Source organism: Heterodontus francisci, chromosome 18 (genome assembly GCF_036365525.1).
Source record: "Heterodontus francisci isolate sHetFra1 chromosome 18, sHetFra1.hap1, whole genome shotgun sequence".
NCBI classification, from domain to species: Eukaryota; Metazoa; Chordata; class Chondrichthyes; order Heterodontiformes; family Heterodontidae; genus Heterodontus; species Heterodontus francisci.
The window spans coordinates 64,435,117-64,458,516 of NC_090388.1; the positions used below are offsets into that span (position 1 = coordinate 64,435,117).

The 23,400-nt window shown below is 41.0% G+C and overlaps 1 protein-coding gene across 2 annotated transcripts in view; it reads right to left on the bottom strand.

Annotated features, from left to right (window-relative positions):
- The window catches only part of LOC137379688 (calcium-dependent secretion activator 2-like), a 796,052-nt gene that overhangs the window by 179,169 nt on the left and 593,483 nt on the right, over positions 1–23,400 (bottom strand). For both annotated transcript variants that reach the window (XM_068050896.1, XM_068050894.1), the window contains exons 15-16: positions 14,240–14,303; positions 11,129–11,252 (exon numbers count right to left, since the gene is read on the bottom strand). In XM_068050896.1, the coding sequence (XP_067906997.1) occupies positions 11,129–11,252; positions 14,240–14,303 (188 nt within the window). The remainder of the gene's footprint in view (positions 1–11,128; positions 11,253–14,239; positions 14,304–23,400) is intronic.

The following is a 23,400-nucleotide window of genomic DNA, read 5'->3' on the forward strand; positions in this document are numbered from 1 at the left end:
AATGTTGTCCAGGTCTTGCTGCATATGGAGCATCCCCACCTCTGACCTTATGATGGAGGGAAGGTCATTGATGAAGCAGCTGAAGTTGGTTGGGCCTAGGACACCGCCCTGAGGAACTCCTGCAGTGATGTCCTGGGACTGAGATGATTGACCTCCAACAACCACAACCATCTTCCTTTGTGCTAGGTCTGACTCCAACCAGCAGAGAGTTTTCCCCCTGATTTCCATTGACATCAGTTTTGCTAGGGCTCCTTGATGCCATACCTGATCAAATGCTGCCTTGATGTCAAGGGCAGTCACTCACACCTCACCTCGAGTTCAGCTCTTTTGTCTACGTTGGAACCAAGGCTGTAATGAGGTCTGGAGCGGATTGTCCCTGGCGGAACGCAAGCTGAGCGTCAATGAGCAGATTATTGCTGAGCATGTCCCGCTTGATAGCACTGTCGATTACCCCTTCCATCATTTTGCTGATGATCGGGAGTAGACTGATACGGCAGTAATTGGCTGGGTTGGATTTGTCCTAGTTTTTGTGCACAGGACATACCTGGACATATTTCCACATAACCGGGTAGATGCCAGTGTTGTAGTTGTACTGAAACAGTTTGGATAGGGGCGTGGCTTGTTATGAAGCACAAGTTTTCAGTACTATTGCTGCCATCTCTGCTGGGTCTGTCCTGCCAGTGGGACAGGACATACCCAAGGATGGTGGTGGTGGTGTCTGGGATATTGTCTGTAAGGCATGATTCTGTGAGTATGACTATGTCAGGCTGTTGCTTGACTAGTCTGTGAGACAGCTCTCCCCTATTACTCTCATCGTAGGACAACCCTCTCATCCCAGGAACCAATCTAGTGAATCTTCACTGTATCGTTTCCAAGGCAAGTATATCCTTCCACCGATATGGAGACCAAAACTGTGCACAGTACTCCAGGTGTGCTCTCAACAGAGTCTTATAATTCAAACATTTTAAACGCAACTTTTTTTTCTGCGTTCATTTTCAATTCCCTCAGAGGGGGCATGGAGAGGCCATATTCCCAAGCTTCTGCCAATGACACTGTCTAACAGGCTACCTATAGAAACATAAGTGGACATGGGTCACTTACTTGAGTTTTCTCTTCCTTACTGAGGGACTCACCTCACCTCTGACTTGGAACCTGTGTTGACCATTTAGTTATTTGAGAATTGCAAGTCATAACATAGATCATCGCTACAAATGCATTCAAATTTCTCTTCAATGCATTATTCAACATCCCTTTTAATTAATGGATATCAAAAGCTGCCTGTTATAATCATCAAGACCATTCTGTGTTATGGCAAGATAGATTCCAACTAAAAATTACAAACAGAATTGCCACAGGATTAACACAGAACAGCATGCATTAAATAACACAGACATTCCAAGCACATCAACCCAGCCTGCAGTCTATTACAGTGATGCTTCTATTTAACAACTCAAGTATACAGCATCCTACCAATGTAATGAAAGGTCAAGTGACAAGGCTGAATTAAATATGAAATCTATCGGGAAAAATGTCAATGTTTCTTTTTCACAGTAAGGAATAACATTCCTCTTTTCAAATTGGGAACCTCAATATTCCATCTGAAGTACAGCAAGAGCCCAATTTTAGTGGCGTGCCCAAAAGCCATCCAAAACCTCACTGACCTGCTGTTAATGGCCAGTGTTGGGTGAAATGTTAGTACTGCATTTTCTGAACCAATCTAACACACAACTTAATGTAAGTGTAGAATTTTTCATGCTATTGTCCCTTGATATAGTTAAACAGCATTTTAAAATAACCTTGGGATGATACAATCAACCTATTAAATCCAACTTATTTGTTTTTCTCTTTCATATGATGTGTACTTTCAACATTTTCTGTTTTATCATAAATTTCTACTGACATGTTGGAATTTTTTTTATGACTATTCTGCTGCTCTTTTGTAAATTGTAAGCTATAATGTGCTTCTTGTACTAATTCCCTTTAGTTGTTTATCTGCTTTTATTTGGCATGGAGATTGATGCACTAGTTTTAATTACACTTCGAACTTAATGTTTTGAAAAGGCTAAACCAGGGAGTGCAAGTTTTGCAAGATCCATTCCTGGCAAGATGTCTTGCTAAATTGGGCATAAGTATTAGAAAAGGAAACTATTGTATTTGAATCCTGTCGCTTACTCACACTGGTGTCTAATGAGGCTCCATACAGCCAGTCTTGTTTCGCTTTGCGAAATTAAGTCTCGATGCAAACAAGAAATTGTTCTGATGATCGAAGGCCTGCCTGCTCAATGTACTGGAAACCCTAGCAGCTTTGCCCATTCCATGTGCTCTTTTCCATGATGATCTTTGAGGACTACATTTTGCTCCTTGGCAAAAATGTAGATGTGAATAAACGGCAACAGAGTGTTTCACATTCACCTCTACTTTTTCACTAAAATGACTGAGAAAAACATACCCTTAGACTTTGTCAGTCTGAGCACTGCTTAATCCAATACAGTTTATGCTTTGAGATGTTTGCAAAGCAATATGTCCCTATATAAGTGCAAGTGTTTTTTTCTATGCCTTTCTTATTGTTAGTATTCTCTGTAGCTCTTTATACCTGGTATTTTTAATCCTCAGACCTTTAGTACAGCTATTTCAAGTCAATAAGAGCCACCTACAAATACAGTGCATCGATCCCACTGCTAAAAAGTCACAAAGAAACCATTAGTGTGAGCTATGAAATAATCAGTGACCTTGGTTAAAAAGTGCTATATGAGTAATGTTATGCTCCCGAAAGATACATTCTAGTGAAAGTGTTGCATACCTGACACTGATCTACATGTTAGCATCATTAGCAACAGGTTTAAAATACAATTATCTCTGCCCACTGCCTGCTTGTTAACACTAATCTTTTAAAAAGCCTTGTCCCCAGAAATAATTCTCAATAGATGATTGCGATATTGGAATTTTTTAATTGATTCTTGTGCACAGAGGGAAAAAGCTCATGTTAAAATGGAAATGGATTTTAAGAGATCTCCTTAGGATTAAGTTATGATAAATAAAACTAAGGAAACAGCCTTGGCACCTGCCTTGCAAAAAAAAAAGTGGCTTTCTGCCACAAAATGGGGTATGAGGAAAGACATTTGGTGCAGAATAAACGTATCTCGGACATGCAGAAGCATGCAAATCGACTGCACTATACACCAACTACACCGTTAAAGGCTGCCGGACACAAGAAAGAAGCAATTACAGTACTTGTGTTCTGATTAGGAATGCCACTTTGCTTCAGATCGGATATACTCATCTGCTTTTTGGCTGGCAGGGACTGCCATGGAGGCTGCTTAGACTTGGGTGACTGCACTGTGATATTCAGGCGCAGAAGATGGGTTTTTAATATATATATATATATAAATAAAAGAACAAGGGAGAGAGAACAAATAATAACCATGTAATAGAATAATGAAGAGGCTGATGCAAAGGCAAGCAATGAGGCATAAACACACAATATCTTAAAAAGAATGCACTTTGCTGAGTTGTACAAAGGCCAATTGCTCCAGGCATCCTCAGCAGTTCAATTAACAGCCCAGGCAATATAATGGACTATTGGTAAAAAGGCACTTTGAACAGATATATTCATGGAAATGTGAGTCTCAACATAGCTGTTCAATTATTGTGAATACTTCAGACATAAGCATGGACAAAATAATAAAAAAAAGCACTTAAATGTGCAAATGGATGACCCGTACAGAACAACAGGCGAGCTAGAGCACATTACAAGGCTGCAACACAATTCAAAAGGTGCAGCTGAAATGACAAACTGGAGACAGCGAGGCTCAAGTGGTTGATGCAAGTGATCAATCTTGAAATAGGCACAAAGCTAATATTACTTTTCAATATTGCCCACAGACCTGCAGTGTGAGTCACATGGTACAACAACACTGCTGCCTGAGCTGTGTGACACAGCTAAGGTGCCTATCAATGGGGGGGGGGGGGGGGGGAATATTTCTCAAGATACCTCACATCTTACCTTGCGATATAAACAGGATTACACAGATCTTGAAGTATTAATGCATTTCGCCATAACTATTAGACTGTTTGAAATGATGTGAAATCATGATGGGGTTGAGAAATTTCCCTAAGAGTGCCATTTGATGACAGCATTTGGATTCCATAACAGACTTTAGAATGATTTTACTGGCCATAGTTGGTTCTGTAGCCATTTTATATACTGAAACTGGTTCTGCAATATTTTTCCAGGAAGGATCCCTGTTTGAAGTTTGACAGTAAATCGTGGCCACTTTGTCATGGAGTAAGAAAGGGGATAAAAGAAAGTTTATGGCCTCGGGCATATAAAATTCCAAGACAGGAAGAGCTATGGTACGTAATGGTTTCTAGTTTATAGCATGCTACATATTGTAAGCCAGAATTGAAAAAAAAATGAAGTGCTAAGTAATAAACCAGAGGAATTCTAGAGTGTGCTAAGAAGAAACAATTTGATACGATAGAGATAGTCCAGTGGCACAATATGTTGGCATTTTGGCCAACCTCAGACATCCCATTGTTTTCGCTCCAAGAATTTCCTACATGGTGAGTTCTCCATCTCAACTGAAAATTTTGAGGAGGGGAATAAAAATCAGAAAGCAAATCAACCAGGGCCAGTCTCAAGCACCACCTACTGGCCATTATCAACTGAAAAGAGCAAAGACCTTAGAAGCAGATCAAAGGCCAATTAATTCCCTGTTGGGGTAATTGAATGGTGCAGGGCAGACTGAAAAGCACAGAGAAATAAATACACATCTTTTTACAAAGGAGGAATAAAAATTATTACCCTTTTACCAAAAAGATAAAATAAAATACAAATGAAGTAGGAAAAACACACACAAAAAACAACAAAGTTTCTCATTTTCAGGCCAGTTGGTTATATCATTTATTCTACGATTTATGTGTGTACATTTACTTGCACAAAGCAAACAGCTGCTTAACATCACTGTCATTCCTGACTGAATTGTTTTTACTGGCAGTAGAATTTAGGTTAGTTATCCAGTCAGTATCCTAGGTTCAGGCACACATTTGAGGAGTCCTGAATAACCTTCCTTTGCATTGAATTACTGTCAAGGAGATAGCTGAGAGACATTCTTTCAATTTGATAACACTGGAAGATGACAAACAGGAAGCTGTAGTTTCCGAGTGTTGATGCTATGATGGACGCCGCCCTATGGAACTTCAGCCTGCTTTCAGTATATTCTAGAGTTTGGAATCCCTTGGCCAAATAAGAATTTTTTTCCTTCCAAATAATCTTAGAACACTGGGCTGAATTTTGTTCGGGCACTGCGCTACTTGGCGCGGTGCCTGCATTCAGTGGCCGCTGCAGAGCCCTCGTGATATTTCGCAAAGGGGCTCATTAGCATCACTTCACTGAGTTGCTGCCCCCCTCCCCATATTACATGGGGAGAGGCGGGGCATCCGGCGCAGTGAGGAACCTTTTGACAGCTGTGTAGCAGGTGCTGGGGCCCTATTTAAAGCGCCCCAGCACCTGCTTCCTGACAGCTGCCAAAGAAACACCTCACTGTTGAAGAGTGGGACTGCTGTCAACCTGGCAGCAAAGCAGAAACTGCTCGAGAAACCCAGCAGGTCAGGCAGCATCTGTGAAGAGAGAAGCAGAGTTAACTTGACCAACTTCACAGACCTGAAAGTTAACTCTGCTTCTCTCTCCACAGATGCTGCCTGACCTGTTGAGTTTCCCTACCACTTTCTGCTTTGCTGCCACATACTTACCCTGCTGTGTCCCAGTGTCCTGTGAAGTTGCGCTCCTCTTCTTCCACTCAAGTGTAACATTCTTTCTTGTAGGCATGGGTGAATAATCTTAATTTTGCACATTCCATGATGTGAGACTTAAATGCACCATAAAACACAAATACACAACAGAAATAAAACCATAATTGAAGAATATTTACATACTATGGGCTTCTAATCATCTGACTGAAAAGTCACAGACTAATATGCATTTGGAATCTGTATTCATTTATCTGCCAACTGTTACGTGAAAATACATGTAACTGCAATTAAACGATCTTTGTTAAAAAAACAGGAAAATATGTTCATATTCTAGCTGCATTGTCAACTAGAAATATTGCATCAATAATTATGATCAGCTGCTGGAGAAGCAAAGTGTTCGTGAATATGCGTCAATATGTAATAGTTGAAAAACCATGACAACAGTACAGATTTCCTCACTAGTCCTGCATTGGTTTTTAAACATGTGCAAGACAAACCTTGCAGCCAGAAGTTAGAGCAGTTACACGGTTAAGTTACTTCAAACATTACTATTGATACATTTCAGAAGTGTGGCCAATTAAGTATTGCTAATATAATATGTTTAATCGAGTTATACAGCTAGTCCTGTTTCACCACTGGTATTAATGTGCACTGCTTCTGGTTCCACAATCTGCATAAACCTATCATAACTTGGAATCAAGCCTTGTTTCCTATTTCTCTATTGAATCACCAATCTGTTCATTTCCTTTTTGAATGGTTCAGCTGAGTTTGAATTCATTATCGGGTTAGCACCTAACCAGCCAATGTGAAATCATAGAATGGTTACAGCACAGAAGGAGGCCATTGGCCCATCAAGTCTGCACCAGCTCTCTGCAAGAGCAATTCAGCTAGTTCCACTTTCCTGCCCTTTTCCCATAATCTTGTATCATCAGTCATATTCCAAATAAAGGCACAATGGGGGAGAAATTTGTTCATGTGGCAATACACAGATTTGCATCGATTCCTTGGGGGCAGGCAGCATTGTGAGACACTTTCTGCCGTGGCCCACAAAGGTTTCTTCATTGCTATCATTGAAGAAGACCATGCAGGCAGCGCAAATAGTGGCCTGTAGCGCTGCCTGTCCCAGTGAATCAAGGTGAGACTGCATAGCGCAGAGCTATGTTAACAAATTTCTCCCTCAATATCATTTACTTTGTTAAGTAGCCCACTTCTGGTATGAGTAAGAACTAAAAAAGATTATGTAAGCCTAGGCAAGTGAATGTCAGCAGGCTATTCACCTATAAAGGTCATCATAGGCAAGACTAGCCTTATCCTTATCCAATGTCCACACGCTTTTCAGCAAGATTTATCGGATAGCAAGCAGGAGTCGGAACCATGGCAGAGCTTTGTTTCCTCGAACAGGGATGCTAAGACAAATTATAGAAACCTAACTGGTGCCTGGCTGAGATCAGCCTACTCAGCACGGATCAAGAAGCAAATCTTGGACTGCCTGGCCTCAATGTCTTGCTACCATGCCACATGATGCAGTTATACACCATGTTTCTTCCCTCTAAATCTCCACCACGTTTTACATTTGCTTTTCCTTCCCAACCCTATTCCATTTTTCATATCCTCTCCTTATGTTCTGAAGTACAGTTCCACAAATGTTAGCAGTCCTTCCATGCTTTGCCCAAGTGGGTATTCATCACATATGGGCCGAAACAATGAGGACAACATTGTTTTGATGACAAAGGGTATCACAGGTGAACATGATCCTATTCTCACCTGATGTTTACATGTGCACATTTCCCCCATCAGGGTGTCACTGCACAACAATCTGGAAATGACAGAACTGGCTGACTTTTCTCTCAGTTGTCAAGAGAACATTTAGGATAATTGGAGCACACTACCATCTTATGCTTTGCTGCCACATCAAGAAGAACAGAAGCAGCAAAATCACCAACACTTGCCAATTCCCCTCCAAGGCACACAGCATCATAACTTTTGGATATATCGAGCTTCAAGTAAAAATTCCTGTAATTCCCAATACCTAGCTAAAACCAATGCAGCAGCACCATCACTGCAATGACGACAGCAGCTGGAAGAGCAGGTCCTTCAGTACCTTCTCAGAACAACCAAGGAAAGGCAATAATTCTGGCAATAAATCAACCACGTCCTCAGAACAAAATTTTAAAAAGTGTATTTTCAAAGTTCTTACCCATTCCCTTTTAAAATTTGTTCCAGAATTAAGCAGATTAAACATCACTATCCACTCATAAAATCATACAGCATTGAAACCTCCTGTTCAGTGCATGATGGCTGTGCCAGCTATTTGAAAGATCTACCTAATTAGTTCCATTCTCCTGCTCTTTCTCATAGACGCACTTTTTTTCCCTTTCGGACAGGATATTCCAGATCGTAACAACTCGCTGATTAAAAAAAAAATTCTTATCTTCCTGGTTATTTTGCAGTTGTCTTAAATCTGTGTTCTCTGGTTCCTGACTCTCCTGCCAGTGGAAATAATTTGTCCCTATCTACTCTATCAAAATTATTCATAATTTTCAGCTCCTTTATTAAATCTTCCCTTCACCTTCTCTGCTCTAATGAGAACAATGTTAGCTTCTCCGGTCTCTCCACATAACAGAAATCCCTGATCCCTGGTACTATTCCAGTAAATCTTCTCTGCATCCTCTCCGAGTTCTTGACATCCTTCATAAAGGGAGGTGTCCAGAATGAAATACAATACTTCAGCTGAGGGCTAACCAGTGATTTATGAAGGTTTAGCATAGCTTTCTTGCTTTTATACTATATACCTCTGTTTGTTAAGCCCGGGATCCCATGTGCTTTTTTTAACAGCCTTATCAACTCGTTCTGCCACCTTCAAACATTTGTGTATGTATGTGCACCCCCGCCCCACCCCCATGTCTTTCTGTTCCCGCAACCCCTTTAAAAATGTACCATTTAGTTTATATTGCCTCTCCTCATTCTTCCCACCAAAATGTACCACTCTTTGAGATACATTTTTGAATTGTTTTCTTGTGTTGCTAAGCATTTTGAGAAAAACTGGGAAATAAAAAAAGGTTCGAAAGGTTTTAATTTTCTTTAGCTGTGTTGAGCTTAATGTGCTCAAATTTCCTTTGTGGGATATTTTAACATTAACCCATTTAAAATAAACAGGGTAATGAGGGAGCTAAAATAGTGTGCAAAGGAACATTTCACATACCTGTTAAAAAGCAAGCTATTGAAAAGAAATTAAATTCATGAGCTTAGTCTCACCAATGTGTTAAGAGTGTGAGTTAACACTCATTAATATATTGGGATGCTCTTATTTGCTTTGATAATCAACATATAATTTGATAACATTTTTGATTTTTTACCAATTAGCACACCCAAATCATTTTCTTGTTCCACATTATTCAACAGTATGCTTTTCATTGTGTATTCAAATTTACTATTTTTAGCCCTAATGTGTTTCACCTGACATTTCTCTATGCCTAGCTGTTAAATCTCTGTAGATCTTGTTCAGTTATATATCTCTCCTCAGAACATTCTATTTACCAATAATACGTTATACAGTTGTATTCTCCTTCCAGTACTCATTTTAATGTTATTAGGAACGGTGCCCTGGCGAATCTATATAATGAAATTTACAATTCCTTCTCAATCCTACAAGCTTTCATTTTAGTCACAAGTTTTGTGGAGAAACTTCTTAAATGTGTTTTGGAAGTAAAGTTAGTACCATCATCCCCCAACTCAGTTATGTCAAGAGAATACAATAAACTTTTTTTGAGATGTGACCCATCTTTCAAAAACCCATTTTGATTTGATTTTATTTCCTTGGATCAGGACTCTAATATAGATGTCAAGTTAATTCGTAGGATCATAATGTTGGCCTTTATCTAAAGATTGCCTGTTAGATTTCCCAGTTTCTATGCGCCACAATGAAGCATTTATACCATAAGATCCTCTTTATCTTTATTTTATTTCTATTTCATCAAATGCTCAACAGGTCTTGGTATTTTAGAGCATTTCAAAAACTCCAAATGAATGGCTATCAATCCTCAGTTAGGAGAGTTACTTAAAATTGATCCATCACCTTAGTCTCTGCTTCATGTTTTGTATTACAACCAGTTGATTTTATCCTTTTAGGTAGGAGAAAAGCTAAGTTTTTTAAAGGATATTTTTTATGGGGAGTAAGTAGAGCAGGTTGAAACCACTTCCCGATTTATCCTTCCCAGTTTATTCTTCAAAGCTGTACCCCACAAATTAATTCCTCTTGTTCCATTGTTTTTGATAATATTGAAAGTAATGACAGTATGACGGCTGCTGCACAATTGCTCCTCAGTTTCTCAAAGAATAACTTTTGCTCTCATTTATCATTTATTCTAAAGTGTTTACCAAAACAATGTATACAGTAATCTGTCTTTCAAATTGCATATACGCCATCAGGCCATGTGAGTTGAAAGAAAAATTACTGTATGCATTGTTTTGGTAAACAGACCAAGTTGTCTTGCAAGCCTTTCCCACGAGACAACAATGTTAAGTACAATGTGCATAATTTCTAAAAAGGAACAACACTATCCATTATCCAGTATATTTGGGTGCAAGTCAAATTAATAACAATAATCTTCCTTCAGAAATTAGACTACAGGATAATATCTGAGGGACATTCACTGTCATGACACTGAATCGGTTTCAAAAACAAAAAGTGCTGGAAATACTCAGCAGGTCTGGCAGCATCTGTGGAGAGAGGGGCGAAATTACCGTTTCAGGTCTGTGACCTTTCATCAGAACTGGCAAAGGTTAGAAAAGAATTAGGTTTTAAGCAAGTGAAGGGGAGGTGGGGTGGGGGAGAGAACAATGAGGAAGGTGTTTGATAGGGCAGGAGAGATTAAATAACAAAGCTGTCCTGGGACAAAGGCAAAGCGTGTGTTAATGCTTGTGGTGAAAGACAAAGTATTAGTTCAGAGAGACTGTTAATGGCGGAATAATGAATCTGTTTAAAGAGGTGCAATCATCAACTAATGTATGCATCCGTTTACCTGGTTCCTTTCCACTGGCTGCATGAAATGACAAATAAAGAGTAGAAAGATGATTAAAAAATAATTTCAATTCATGTAAAATAATAAAACTATTTATTTAACAAGGCTTCGCAAGGGACTGGAAAAGAGAACAGTTTTAGTGAAAGGTTTTCAGTTCTGGAAGGAGGTCCCATGAGGCAGATTAAAGCAATGAATAGAAAAAGACTGCAGTTCACCAGCTGAAATTTTAATGAGGCATTTGCAATTGCAGAGGCTTGGGTTTGTTCAATGGGAAAGAAAGACTTGTGACAAATGTTCAGTTAATGGACCCAATTGGCTCTCTGTGCCACTTGGATGGCTATATCAAAGGTACCAACCTTCTATTTTGGCATACTCTGAAAGGTGAGAGTAATTTATCAAGGCAGCCTTCTCCAGACACTTTCGCACCACTTTCTTGACATCTTCAGGTGGCACAGGGGTGGCTATGTCTTTCATCAGAACCTTTATCAAAGAAAGTAAACAAATCTCTAAGAATTGCATTCCATGCATAGATCCTTTTCTCCCAATACACACTTCCCTCCCACTTCTGCACTTTTGAAAAGATTGATTTGTACTGAATTTCCTCTTTTGATTGCTGTCCAGCGACTGTTATTGGAAGTGTACATGTGTGGAAATTAGGTGAGGACAGAATTGGACTTGGTTGTGATGTCCACCGCAATTGAACAGACTACTGACATTTACTGTCCAGGTTCACACGCTAAGGGCTAGATTTTAAGAGCCTGCCACCGGAGGAAAATGGCGGCCCACTCACAGGAGCCATGTGCCGCCAAGCCACCGCAATCTACCGTGTGGAGGCTCATTTAAATAGCCAGGTTGGCCCGCCCCCCAGAATCACGTGGAAGGAGTGGGCTGTCCGACGCTGGCATTTTTAAAGGGTAGTCAGCCCTGCCAGTAAATTTAAATTTTTAAATAAATACCCCAAAATGTACCCAATAAAATTCTAACGCCCCTTTCCCATCCCCCCAATACCAATGACATTAAGTATTTGCCCTTCCCCTCCCCCCCAAAACACTTACCTTTGAAATATGACCTTCCCCCCCCCCACCCCCCGCCCAGACTGTACGTTTAAAGTTCACCCCTTCCCACCATCCTCTACACTCATTCCGATTATTTGATCCCATTTTCCCCCGCCTGCACTAAAAATTTTAACTCCTAGCACCCACCCCCCTCCCCACCACCAGTTTCAGGCCTGCTTTCCCCTGACATGGAGGTGAAGGTGCGGGAGTGGCAGCTGCTGCTTCGAAGATCACAGGGGACACGTTAGATCCAAGGTAAATTTATTTAAATATATTCATTTTATTTATTTACATATTTAAATGCAGGTTCCGTCGCCCAGCGGCAGGGTGATGGGGGAGGGGGCGGTGGGGGCCACCATGTAGAAGGATCGGGCCTGGCCCTCTTGGCATTGGGCTCGTGACGGGCCTCTGCCGAAATGATCTTCCGCCTCGCCACTCCACCCCCCCCTCCCACCACGGAGCCCGACGTCGGGAGCTCAGTAAAATCCAGACCTAAGAATGGCCAATGGACGTGGAGTTGGTGAAGGGAACCTGGTGTGCAGGGACATACAACCCAATTTGCAGTCAACATCTGCAGGAAAAGAGGGGTGCAAGGCAACATAATTGGGGAAAAAAATTCTTGCGACTTAGACCCCATCTAAATATGGTCCTATTATTACGGTTCTATACTATAAATCAATTCATTACATTTTCATTTCAATGTATGACAAAAAAAAAGCCCGATGCACTTTGAAATGTAAAACAAGGATAATTTCTACTCGCACTGGTTGATGGTTAAAAGTTCAGTTACGTAAATGAACGTTATATAAGAATGCTAGAATCTGAGCAGCTAATTATTGCTGACAGTCTTTTCAAGAAGTGTATGTCATATAACTCGAAACTGAATACCGTTTATGTTCCATAGAGGCAATTTTTTGGCCTATTTTTAACATCAATCCACCACTTGTGAGGGTAGAAGCTGTGTCACAAACTCTTCAGTTCGCAACATAGATCAATCTAGTCCACCCATCTATAGCATCCCTTTAGGCCTTTTCTAATAACCACAAATCCCACGGGTTGACACAAAAACTGTCCCATTTCTTCTTGAAGCCATTAAGCTTTCTTCTTCCACCGCCCAGGCTGGTAATCTGTTCCACGTTCACCAGCTTTTCATAAAAAATGTCCAATTGCATTTCCTATTTTTCCTTTATATCTTTTATTTGTAATTATGATCCCTTGTGCTAAAATTTTGTGCATGGTAGAAAAGCTTACTTGGATCTAATTTGTCCAAACACTTCATAACTTGAAACACTTCCATCATATCCCCTCCCAGTCTTCTCTTTTCATGACAGAAAAGACATAGGGTAGTCAATGTTTCCTGGTACATCATTGCCTTAAGTTATGCAGCCCTTCTCTGCACCCCCTCCAATAACTGAAAATCCTTTTTGAAATAAGGAGACCAAAACTATATACAGTACTCAAGATGTGGTCTCACCAAGACCAAATACAGTTTTAAAATGATCTCTCTTGATTTGTGTATTCTACCCTTGCTATGCATCCCAACATTCTATTTGCTTTTTTAAACAATCTGGGAACATTGTGCTGATGGTTTTATTGACCTGCCCATTGTATTGCTGTATAATGACCTGCTCATGAATATATCCATTACTTTTTTCATCACAGCTGCCAGGTGAAACCAGTGAATTATTTGGTAAAATCCTGCCCTAAGAATGGCCAATGGACACGGAGTTGGTGAAGGGCACCTGGTGTGCAGGGACATGCAACCCAATTTGCAGTCAACATCTGCAGGAAAGGAGGGGTGCAAGGGAACATAATTGGGGGAAGAAATTCTTGTGACTTAGACCCCATGTAAATATGGTCCTTTCTCAATGGTCAAAATAATGAAAATCTCCACTGAATTACAGCAAACAGTGCCAAACCTACTTATTGTGTTACACAATACTTCCCTTTGAGTACTTTTGTGTCAATTTTTGGGCTGACAAACTTAAAATAGCTACCACAGAATGCCCTGAATTTGATGTCTGGAATCATAGGTAAAGGGAGGATATCTAAATTTAGTTGAAGTACAATCTGGCCAAGGGATATTACCTCATTACGCATAAATAGCCAGAAAGGGAAGATGTTTCCAGCTGATGAAGCCCAACAAAGTGCCTGCTTCTCTACTGATGGAACCCTTCCTATCTACATCTGGACGGCCAAGATGAACAACTGTGGCCAATCCCATGATCATCATGAAACACAAATTCCGCCACAGTTCCAGTAAGCTGCTTTGCAGTATAAGAAACAGATCTCAGTGATAACAATGGCTTCTGAACCACCTCCAGTAAATGATTTACTATTGCACGTGACAAAGGGCAAACATGTTAAAGAAACCAAGAATTAAGACTACATTCCATTATAATTTGAACATACCCTTTCAAGCAAAGAGAGAGTGGCTTTTAGTGCACCTTCCGGCCGTCCAAATGGGAAACAGTACCTAGGACATTAACAGAGCATTTAGACACCTTTAAAGTTAAACAGCAGTGAAGTGCAATTCTACATCATAGGTTAGGGCAGACCTTAAACATGGCTTGTTACAAGACTCCCATATAATCACTATTATTAGTACTGAACAAATGAAGAACAAACTGGACCTGATTAAAATAAATTGCTTGAGGAACAGCATCTCATCTTTCAACTGGGCACTTTACAGCCTTCTGGACTCAACATTGAGTTCAATAATTTTAGATCATAACTTCTGCCCCTATTTTGTTTCATTTTTCTTTACTGGTTTAGTTTTCTTCCCTCTTGTTTCTCTCTTATTTCCTTTACTTTCGGATGGCAGCTATTCAGGCTCCTGCCATTCACATCTCCTCTAGCCACATACTTTGTTTCTTTACTTGTCCCATTACCACTCCCTTTGGCCTTACACCATGAAACCTTTTGTCGTTTCATCTCTCCTACCCTCTACCCTATCACAGACCTTCTCTTTTGATCTTCTTCCCACCCTCCCCCCATTCACTTGTTCAAAACCTATTACATTTCTAACTTTTCACAGTTCTCTGCTTCTTACCTTTTAACTCGCACGAAGTCCCGTTCACCTATTACACCTGTGCTTGCTGACCTACATTGGCTCCCTGTGAAGCAACATCTTGATTTTAAAATTCTTATCTGGTTTTCAAACCCGTCCATGGCCTCACCCCTCCCGATCTCTGTGATCTCCTCCAGTCCCACAACAGTCCAAGATATCGGCACTCCTCCAACTCTAGCCTCTTGAGCATCCCGATTTTAATTGCTCCACCATTTGCTGGCTGTGCCTTCAGTTGCCTAGGTCCTAAACTCTGTAATGCCCTCCCTATACCTCTCCACCTCACTTCCCTCCTTTAAGACACTCCTTAAAACCTACCTCTTTGACCAAACTTTTGGTCATCTGACCTAATGTCTCCTTCTGTGGCTCAGTGTCTTATTTTGCTTTATAATGCTCCTGTGAAACACCATGGGACGTTTTATTACATTAAGGGCACTATATAAGTTGTTGTTGTTCTGATGAAAGGGCACAGATCTGAACGTTAACTTTATTTCTCCCGCCACAGATGCTGCCTGACCTGAGTATTTTCAGCACTTTCTTCTTTTATTTCAGATTTCCTGCATCTGCTGTATTCTGCTTTAAATTTCTGTTTGTATGTGTATAACAGAACTTTTTTTTACTTCAACGTAATAAATTAAAGACAGACAGACTTGCATTTAAATGGTGTCTTTCACAACCTCAGGACGTCCCAAAGTGCTTTATAGCCAATGAGGCCAATGGCATAGGAAATGTGGCATCCGATATGCACAGTAGCATGACAATGAAGAGATAATCTTTTATTTTGTGATGGTGATTGAGGGAAAAATATTGGCCAGGACACTGGAAAATAACTACTCTGCTCATCTTCGAAATAGTGCTCATGGCATTGCTTACATTCACCTGAGAGCACAGACGGGGCCTCGGTTTAATGTCTCATCCGTAAAACGGCACCTCCGGCAGTGCAGCATTCCCTCAGATCTGGACTGGAGAGTCAGCCTGGACTTTTGTGCTCAAGTCTCTGCAGTGGGACTTGAACCCAAAACCTTCTGACACAGAGGTGAGAGTGTGACCGACTGAGCCATTAAAAATGATAATTATAGTGAATAGACTGTGTTATAAAACTGGTTGATACATTTCTGTGCTGACAAATTTGAAAGGTTATATCCCAAGAAACACAATAGGCACATGGATCTGAAAATAATGCAAAAATTAAAACATTAAATAGTATAAAGTCACACCATTCAATGTCATCAGTATTGCGATACTTCACTGCAGTTCAGCTGCTGAAAGATTATGTGAATACAGTCGCCACATACACCCAAACTTTAAATTCTTGTTCAGCCAGTAACTCAAATCAACAGCGAGCAGCCCTTCTACATTTGATACATTTTCATGTGTGAAATATTGGCTTTGTTGTGTCTATAGATGAAATTCAGCAACCCCAACAGGAAGCTGTGCTTGAAGGGAGTAAGGGAGTGCCAATGAGAATGGGAGCGACAGTATTGTATTCCTATCTGTGACCTGTGTTCTCTTCGATTGTGGCTCTCTGTTGGAAGTGTGAGATCAGTGTTTAACGCCATTGCATCAATCTTCAGACTTTGAGGTTCACCATTGACTTAAAAAAAAAACACCTTTTGGAGTTAGTTTTCAGCTAATGAAAGCCTGAATTGTTTGGAATTTGTTCCTACATCCAAAAGAGACATTGGGAACTGCGACACCAAAGGTAATATAAAAAGCACACTAGCTTAAAGTTATTCATTTTAAGAGGTTAAAAAAGACAGATTAGGTGAGATCAGATGAAAAAGTATAAAGTAAAGTTACAGGAAGAATAAAGTAGACAGAGTTAGGCGACCAATAGACAGGGCAAGCAGTGGTTAAATGTTTTAAATATTTTTATTTAAAATTATAATTTAAAAGCACATTGCAGATGGAGAGAGTAAAAATTACAGCAATAAAGCCATGCATGCTATTTAAGCAGCTTTATTACTGTAATTGCATGAGTTTCAGCATGTGAGCTCAAAACATGAAATTAGTTGCCTAGGGAGACTTATTTCTCTGGAATTGGTGACAGTTTAGGATTAATTAATATACCAGGCCACATCCATTGCTATAGCCCTAATTCTGTTGTAATGTAGGCTTCTACCATTATTTCTCCATCTACAGGGAAGATTTCAATTGCACACAATGGGCTGGATTTTAAGAGTCCGCCGCCAAGAAAAAAATGCTGGCCCACATGTGCAGCTCAGCCACAGCGATCTACCGCACTGTGATTCATTTAAATACCTGGGCCGGCCCGCATCCCCCACCCCCCCACCCCCAATCACGCGGAGGGGGCAGAATGTCCGATGTCGGCAACGGCGTCAGCTGCCTGTACACAGGCGCTGGTGCCATTTTTAAAGCCAGCCCTGCTGGTAGATTCAAATTTTTAAAGAGACACCCCTCCCTCTCCACTGTTGCAAACAAAATTCTAATGCCCCTTTCCCACCCTCCCCCAATAACAATAGTTAAGTATCTGCCCTTCCCCCCCAAAAACACCTACCTTACAAATATGATCTTCTCCCCCCAAACTGTACAAAAGTCATCACTTCCCACCATCCCCGACACTCATGACAATTATTTGACTCCGTCCACCCTGCCCCGCACTAGGAATCTTAACTCTTTACCCTGGCTGCCACACTGAAGATCGCGGTGGGCTTGTAAGATGGGAAGTAAGTTTATTTTAAAATATTCATTGTGCTCATTTCAATATGCAAAGCCAGGTACTGTTGCCCAGCGGCGGGTGGACTGCCATGGAGTCTCACTGCCACCGGGAAGATTGGGCCTGGCCCTCCCAGCGCCTGACTCCATGGCAGGCCTCTGCCGGAACGATCTTCCAGCTGCACCACCCCACCCCATCCCTGTCACGGAGCCTATGTGTAATTGTAACACATTGCACTATGTGTAGTTCTGAACCTGTCTGTGAAGAATGCACTTCCACTTTTATTATAGCTTTTCCCTCCTCCACTTAACATAATTGTGCGGGGAAGAATGTAATGATACAGCCTACACTTATTGCATTCAAAATCCATTTGATATAATGTACACCCACAATCCAGAATTTGAAAGATTCCAACACAATGAATATAGAATGACTCTAGGTCTAGACTCTAGAATCTGCAATTTGTGTAGAGATCAGTAAAAGGCATTTTAGGAATAACCCTCATCAAATATTGCACAAGGGTATCCTAGTAACAGCGTCAATATACATCTGTATTATAGACACTTGTTATTCACTTAACCAATCAAGTTTGTATCTATTATTACTTGAGCTTCAACACCAACTCTTGGAGTATTAGCCCATTAATAAAATAACTTTAATTCGCATCCCTGTCCTGTTCAGTTCATCTTAAATGAGCAACATGTGTGCTGTTGTGTTTCTCTCCTCTAGCCTCAGCAGGTTTTCCTCAGCAGCTAGACATAATCTGTGCATTGAATTGCCCATTATCTGCTCCTATTAACCTGTGTCCAACTGAATGCTACAGATCCCAGGGATTACATGTGCTATTGCAAATAAAGGAGGTCCCACTGCAGATGTTCTGGAGACTGATCGACATTTGATGAATATGCAAATAACACAGCCTGCTTTTTGAGTAGGTTTAATTCTTGATCACATAAATCAAATCAAATCAAATCAGTGCTTAGTCTTCCCACTGACTGCTTAGTTCAGATGCTTTACTCTACAGATATTGATTTATAATTTATTGGCAGTTTTCCTCAATTTTAGCAAATCTGTTGCTTTTTGGATCACAATGCATCAAAAAGTTTGAAGTATGCACCTGTAGTGAGGGATTAACACTGGCTAATGGAAGTTATTTTTCACAGGTAACAGCTGTGTTCTTTGTGGGCTGGTAATAATCGGATTGTAAATATGCAAAATTTTGAGTATGTGAAAGGCACTATAGACGTTTTGTTATTTAATCACTCCTGTCCTTCATTGTATCATAGACCTGCCCCCTCATCCCAGAGGCGGCCAAATAAGAAGCTGGCACTGGGAGCCTCGTCCAGTTGAGGATGACCGGTGGATCAGGGAAGTAAGAGGCCCAAATAGAAGGGCCCACAACGATGTCCGGCCAGCAGCCCTGCTGAGAGAGGTGGCTGCTGAAGCAGGCAGGAGACTACGAGGGTGCCTCAAAATGGAAGCACTCTCTGCAGCATTGGAAAAAACTAAAAATCCCGCATGGTCACAGCAATCAGGCCATCATTGTGGCGGGAGATCCCCTCCATAGGATGGCTTGTGGCTGTGGACGTCGCATCCCACCGTGTCTGTGCTGGGGTGATGGAGAGGAGGCATTGGTGGTTCCAGACGGCTGCCAGGAGGCAGCCTCCAAGTTGCCGCCAACCTCCTGACTCAGCAGGGGGTTGGTCCGATGCTGGGAAGATCCTGGCAGCGTCTTCACCTTGACCTCAAGTGGGCACTTAATTGGGCTAATTGGCTGCCTGCCATTGCCAATGCAGAGACTTGACAAATTCATTTCAAAATTTTGTTCTTGGTTTACCTCAGTTAGACGGGCCAAAGATATAGTAGCAGTATCCATCATTTATATTCCCATTGCTGTTGTGGAGGTTTCACACCCAACCTGCAGGATGCTGGTCATGATTGGCCTCAATTCACTTGGAGAACGGTTACAGGTAGTCATAAAGAACAGAATCCGAGACTTTATAGATATCCAGTTTTGTCCTCAGATACAATGGCGTGCCTTGCGAAGAGATGTCCTCCAGTAGGTGATAGCAGCCTATTCTATTCTCAGGATTACTGACAAGTGCAATAGCTTGCTGGCTCATGTCGTGTATGTGGATTCACTGGAAAGGTTCAAAGAGATCTGGGCAAGTCCCTAGAGGAGGTTGATATCACTGCATACAAATCTTAGCTGGGATGTTGGGTAATATACCTCATGGTCATGGATTTTGACTGCTTTTAGAGACTGGAGAGGAACTTCCCAGAATTATACGTCACCGGAATTGGCCTGAGGATTTTTTTAAATGTTTATTTACCTCTCCCAGAAGATTACATGGTTGCTGGTGTGTTTATAGTATCAATGGTCATAGAAATAGAGCAAATCTACAGCACCAAAGATGGCCATGTGACCCACTGTATCTGTGCCAGCTGAAAAAGAGCTATCAAATGTGATGAGGGGTTTCTGCCTCCACCACCCTTTCAGGTAGTGAGTTCCAGACTCCCACCACCTTCTAGGTGAAAAAAATTCTCTTCTAATCCTTCTGTTAATTATTTTAAATCTATGCCCCCTGGTTATTGACCTCTCTGCTAATGGAAATCAGCCCTTCCTATCCACTCCATCTAAGCCCCTCAATTTTATACATCTCAGTTAAATCTCCCCTCAGCCTCCTCTGTTCCAAAGAAAACAACCCAGCCTATCCAATCTCTCTTCACAGTTAAAATTCTCCGTTCCTGTATTGCTTAGCTGCATCATAGCTGAATGGATCAGATTTGATGAACCGGTTGCTCTTATTTTGTCCATTTTTTTGTATGGATGTATTGGAACAGTTGGTCAAAATTAATAACCTTTGATGATGTAATGGTTAAACTATTTCCTGAAAACTGTAGGAATTTTAATGATACTGAGCAATGGGAGACCACTCCACCTTTTGCTTGTATCCTTGCTGGTGACCAAAAGCAACATATTATTTCAAGCTAGTCGGTTTATTAACAATATAAATGGTAGCTGATGGTAGCTGCAGGCTGTTGTGTTCTATTCATGCATATCTCACAGCCCATTTGCAGGATACTGATAAAGACACAACAATATATAACCTTTAGACTGAATCTGTCAGTGGCTGGTGTTTTCTTGAAATAGCTACAATTATAAATTTATTCATCTGACGCAAAATGTTGCATCTAAAGACAGGTCCAAATCGAAGCTCATTTTCTAAAGATTACTGAATTGAGATCAAATGAACAGAAATTGAGAAGCACACAACATTCAATCATCTTCAATTCACACTAACTCCTTTACTTGCAGTGATCGCAGGGACGGTCATTATTTTAAATTGGAAATAGAATGTAATGTTGGCCTAATTGTTAGGAAAAGTGTTGGAGGAGAGACTTGTCAATTTACCTGTGTTCCTTTAAAGCTTACTATTCTGTCTGATGTGTGTGGTCCGTGAAAACGGTATTTTGTCTGAAATGACTTTGCTATTTTAACAGATGCACTAAAAAATCTCCATTAAAATAGTGAAAAAAGTAGTTTGTGTGACTGCATCAACATTTCAGTGACAGTTCTAGGCTTATGAGCTGATCTGCGGAATTGCACACAGTGGGTGAAGCGTTCATACTTTGGCAGGAGAGTAAAAACAGGTGATATAGGTTCGGGCACAGTTACATATCCGGCCTGATTTTTGGGCTGGGTGTATAACAGGCTGCTGATCCGATATCATTCACTTTTTGTCCCTGCCCCACAAAGATGAAGGTTTCCAGAAGCAAGTCAAGACCAAGTGTAGTCTTCAACTGAACTGGTACAAAAGACAAGGGGCTAATTAAGCTAGGGCATGCAGCTGAATAATTAATACCTCTGACGGTATTTATCATGCAAACAACCCATGTAAACTTGTCATGCTGTAATTGGACCCTCTCCCTAGTGCAGAGTGCCTCCACTGAGAGGATGGGGACGCGATGGACTTAGAGCATGCCAAGTTTACATTGCCCTATTTATAATGGAACTGCCAAAGACATTTATAATGGGAAATAGATAATCTTCCTGCGCACCCATCCTAATATATTAATATATAATCTATATCTTATTCCTTTACATGAAAGCCCACCTTCTGTTCAAATCAATATTTAATAAAGACAATTTTAAGTTAAATATCACAGTTAGGGTTATCATTTTTTTTCAAAATCCAACAGGTAGCTGGATGTGAGAACAGCAGGTACCGAATCTCAGAACTTTGACGTTTGCTCTTGTACATATGAAAGTTCACTGAAAACTGTAACAACTGATGAATCACTTCATGAGACACGTGTGCAAACAGAAAACTGGAACTCCTCATTTATTAGATAGATTTCTACGTGTCAGGTTTGTTCAGTTGGTAACATGCCACCTGAATCAGAAAGTTTAAGCCCCAGTAAGGACTACAGCTTGTAATCTATGCTGAGATTTGAGTGCAGTACTGCTGGAGGTTCTGTCCTTGGCATGAAATGTTAACCAGAGACCAATCTTCCTTGTTGAAATAAAAACAAGAAATGCTGGAACCACTCAGCAGGTCTGGCAGCATCTGTGGAAAGAGAAGCAGAGTTAACGTTTCGGACCCGAAACGTTAACTCTGCTTCTCTTTCCACAGATGCTGCCAGACCTGCTGAGTGGTTCCAGCATTTCTTGTTTTTATTTCAGATTTCCAGCATCCACACTATTTTGCTTTTATTTTAATCTTCCTTGTTGGAGCGGACATAAAAGATCCCCTGGCACTATTTGAAGGAAAGCTGTGATTTGGCCTGGCTGCCATTTTTCCCTCAGCTAATACCACAAAATCAAATTATCTTGTTAATTCTTTTGCTGTTTGTAACACTTTTCTGCGTACAACTTGCCTGCTACATTAAAGGCCTGCTCGGGTCTGCAAATGAAACCCGACCTGAGCCTGACAGAACCACATCCGACCCGAGCCCGACCCGGCCTGAGTCCTTTGACTTTTTCCCACGCCTAACCCGACCTGACCACCAGAATATAATCAACTTTACTGAAGAGGCTATGCTCTACCTTGGATGGAATCGCTCACTGCAGACTAGTACAGAGTCCACATGCACGTTTCCCACCTTGACGTCCTGGCTGTCACTGAGCCTGACCCGGCCTGAGCCCGAATGCAGGACCCGGAAGAGCGGCCCAACCCTACCCAAACCCGACACATGTTGTCGGGCCCAGTCGGATAGTCATGTTCTGTGCTACATTTTCTGACTTAATAGTGGCTGCATTTCAAAATTAATCCATTGGTTGTAAAGCCATTTGAGAAATTCTGAGAATGTGTTAAGACTCTACAACTTAATTCTACTGGTACAGCTTACCTTTTAGTTGTTAACAGATACTGCACTCGAAAATTACCTTACCTGGTTCAAAACTGGATGAGTGGAACTTCTGTGCTCATTACACTTGATAAAATAGTATCTAGTGACCTCTTTCTTTCAAAATCATATGAGGTCTTGATTGAAACATTCCTGCCACCCCCCCCCCCCCCACCCCCCCTACTCCCACGGTCATAACTGCGAGGATTTCGGCAGCATGGAGGCTACTTGCCACATATAGGGACAGGCCGAATTAAAAAGGTGTAAGTCACTGGTACTGCACCATACCATGACTTTAACATAAAATCCCAGGAGGTTCACACAGTGCCAAATCTATCAGTGAAGAAGAGACAGTGGTAATGTCACTGGACTAATAATCCAGAGGCTCAGGCTAATGCCCTGGGTTCAAATCCCACTACAGCAGCTGGTGGAATTTAATTCAATTAATTAATTAACAAATTGGATTAATTAATCAATCAA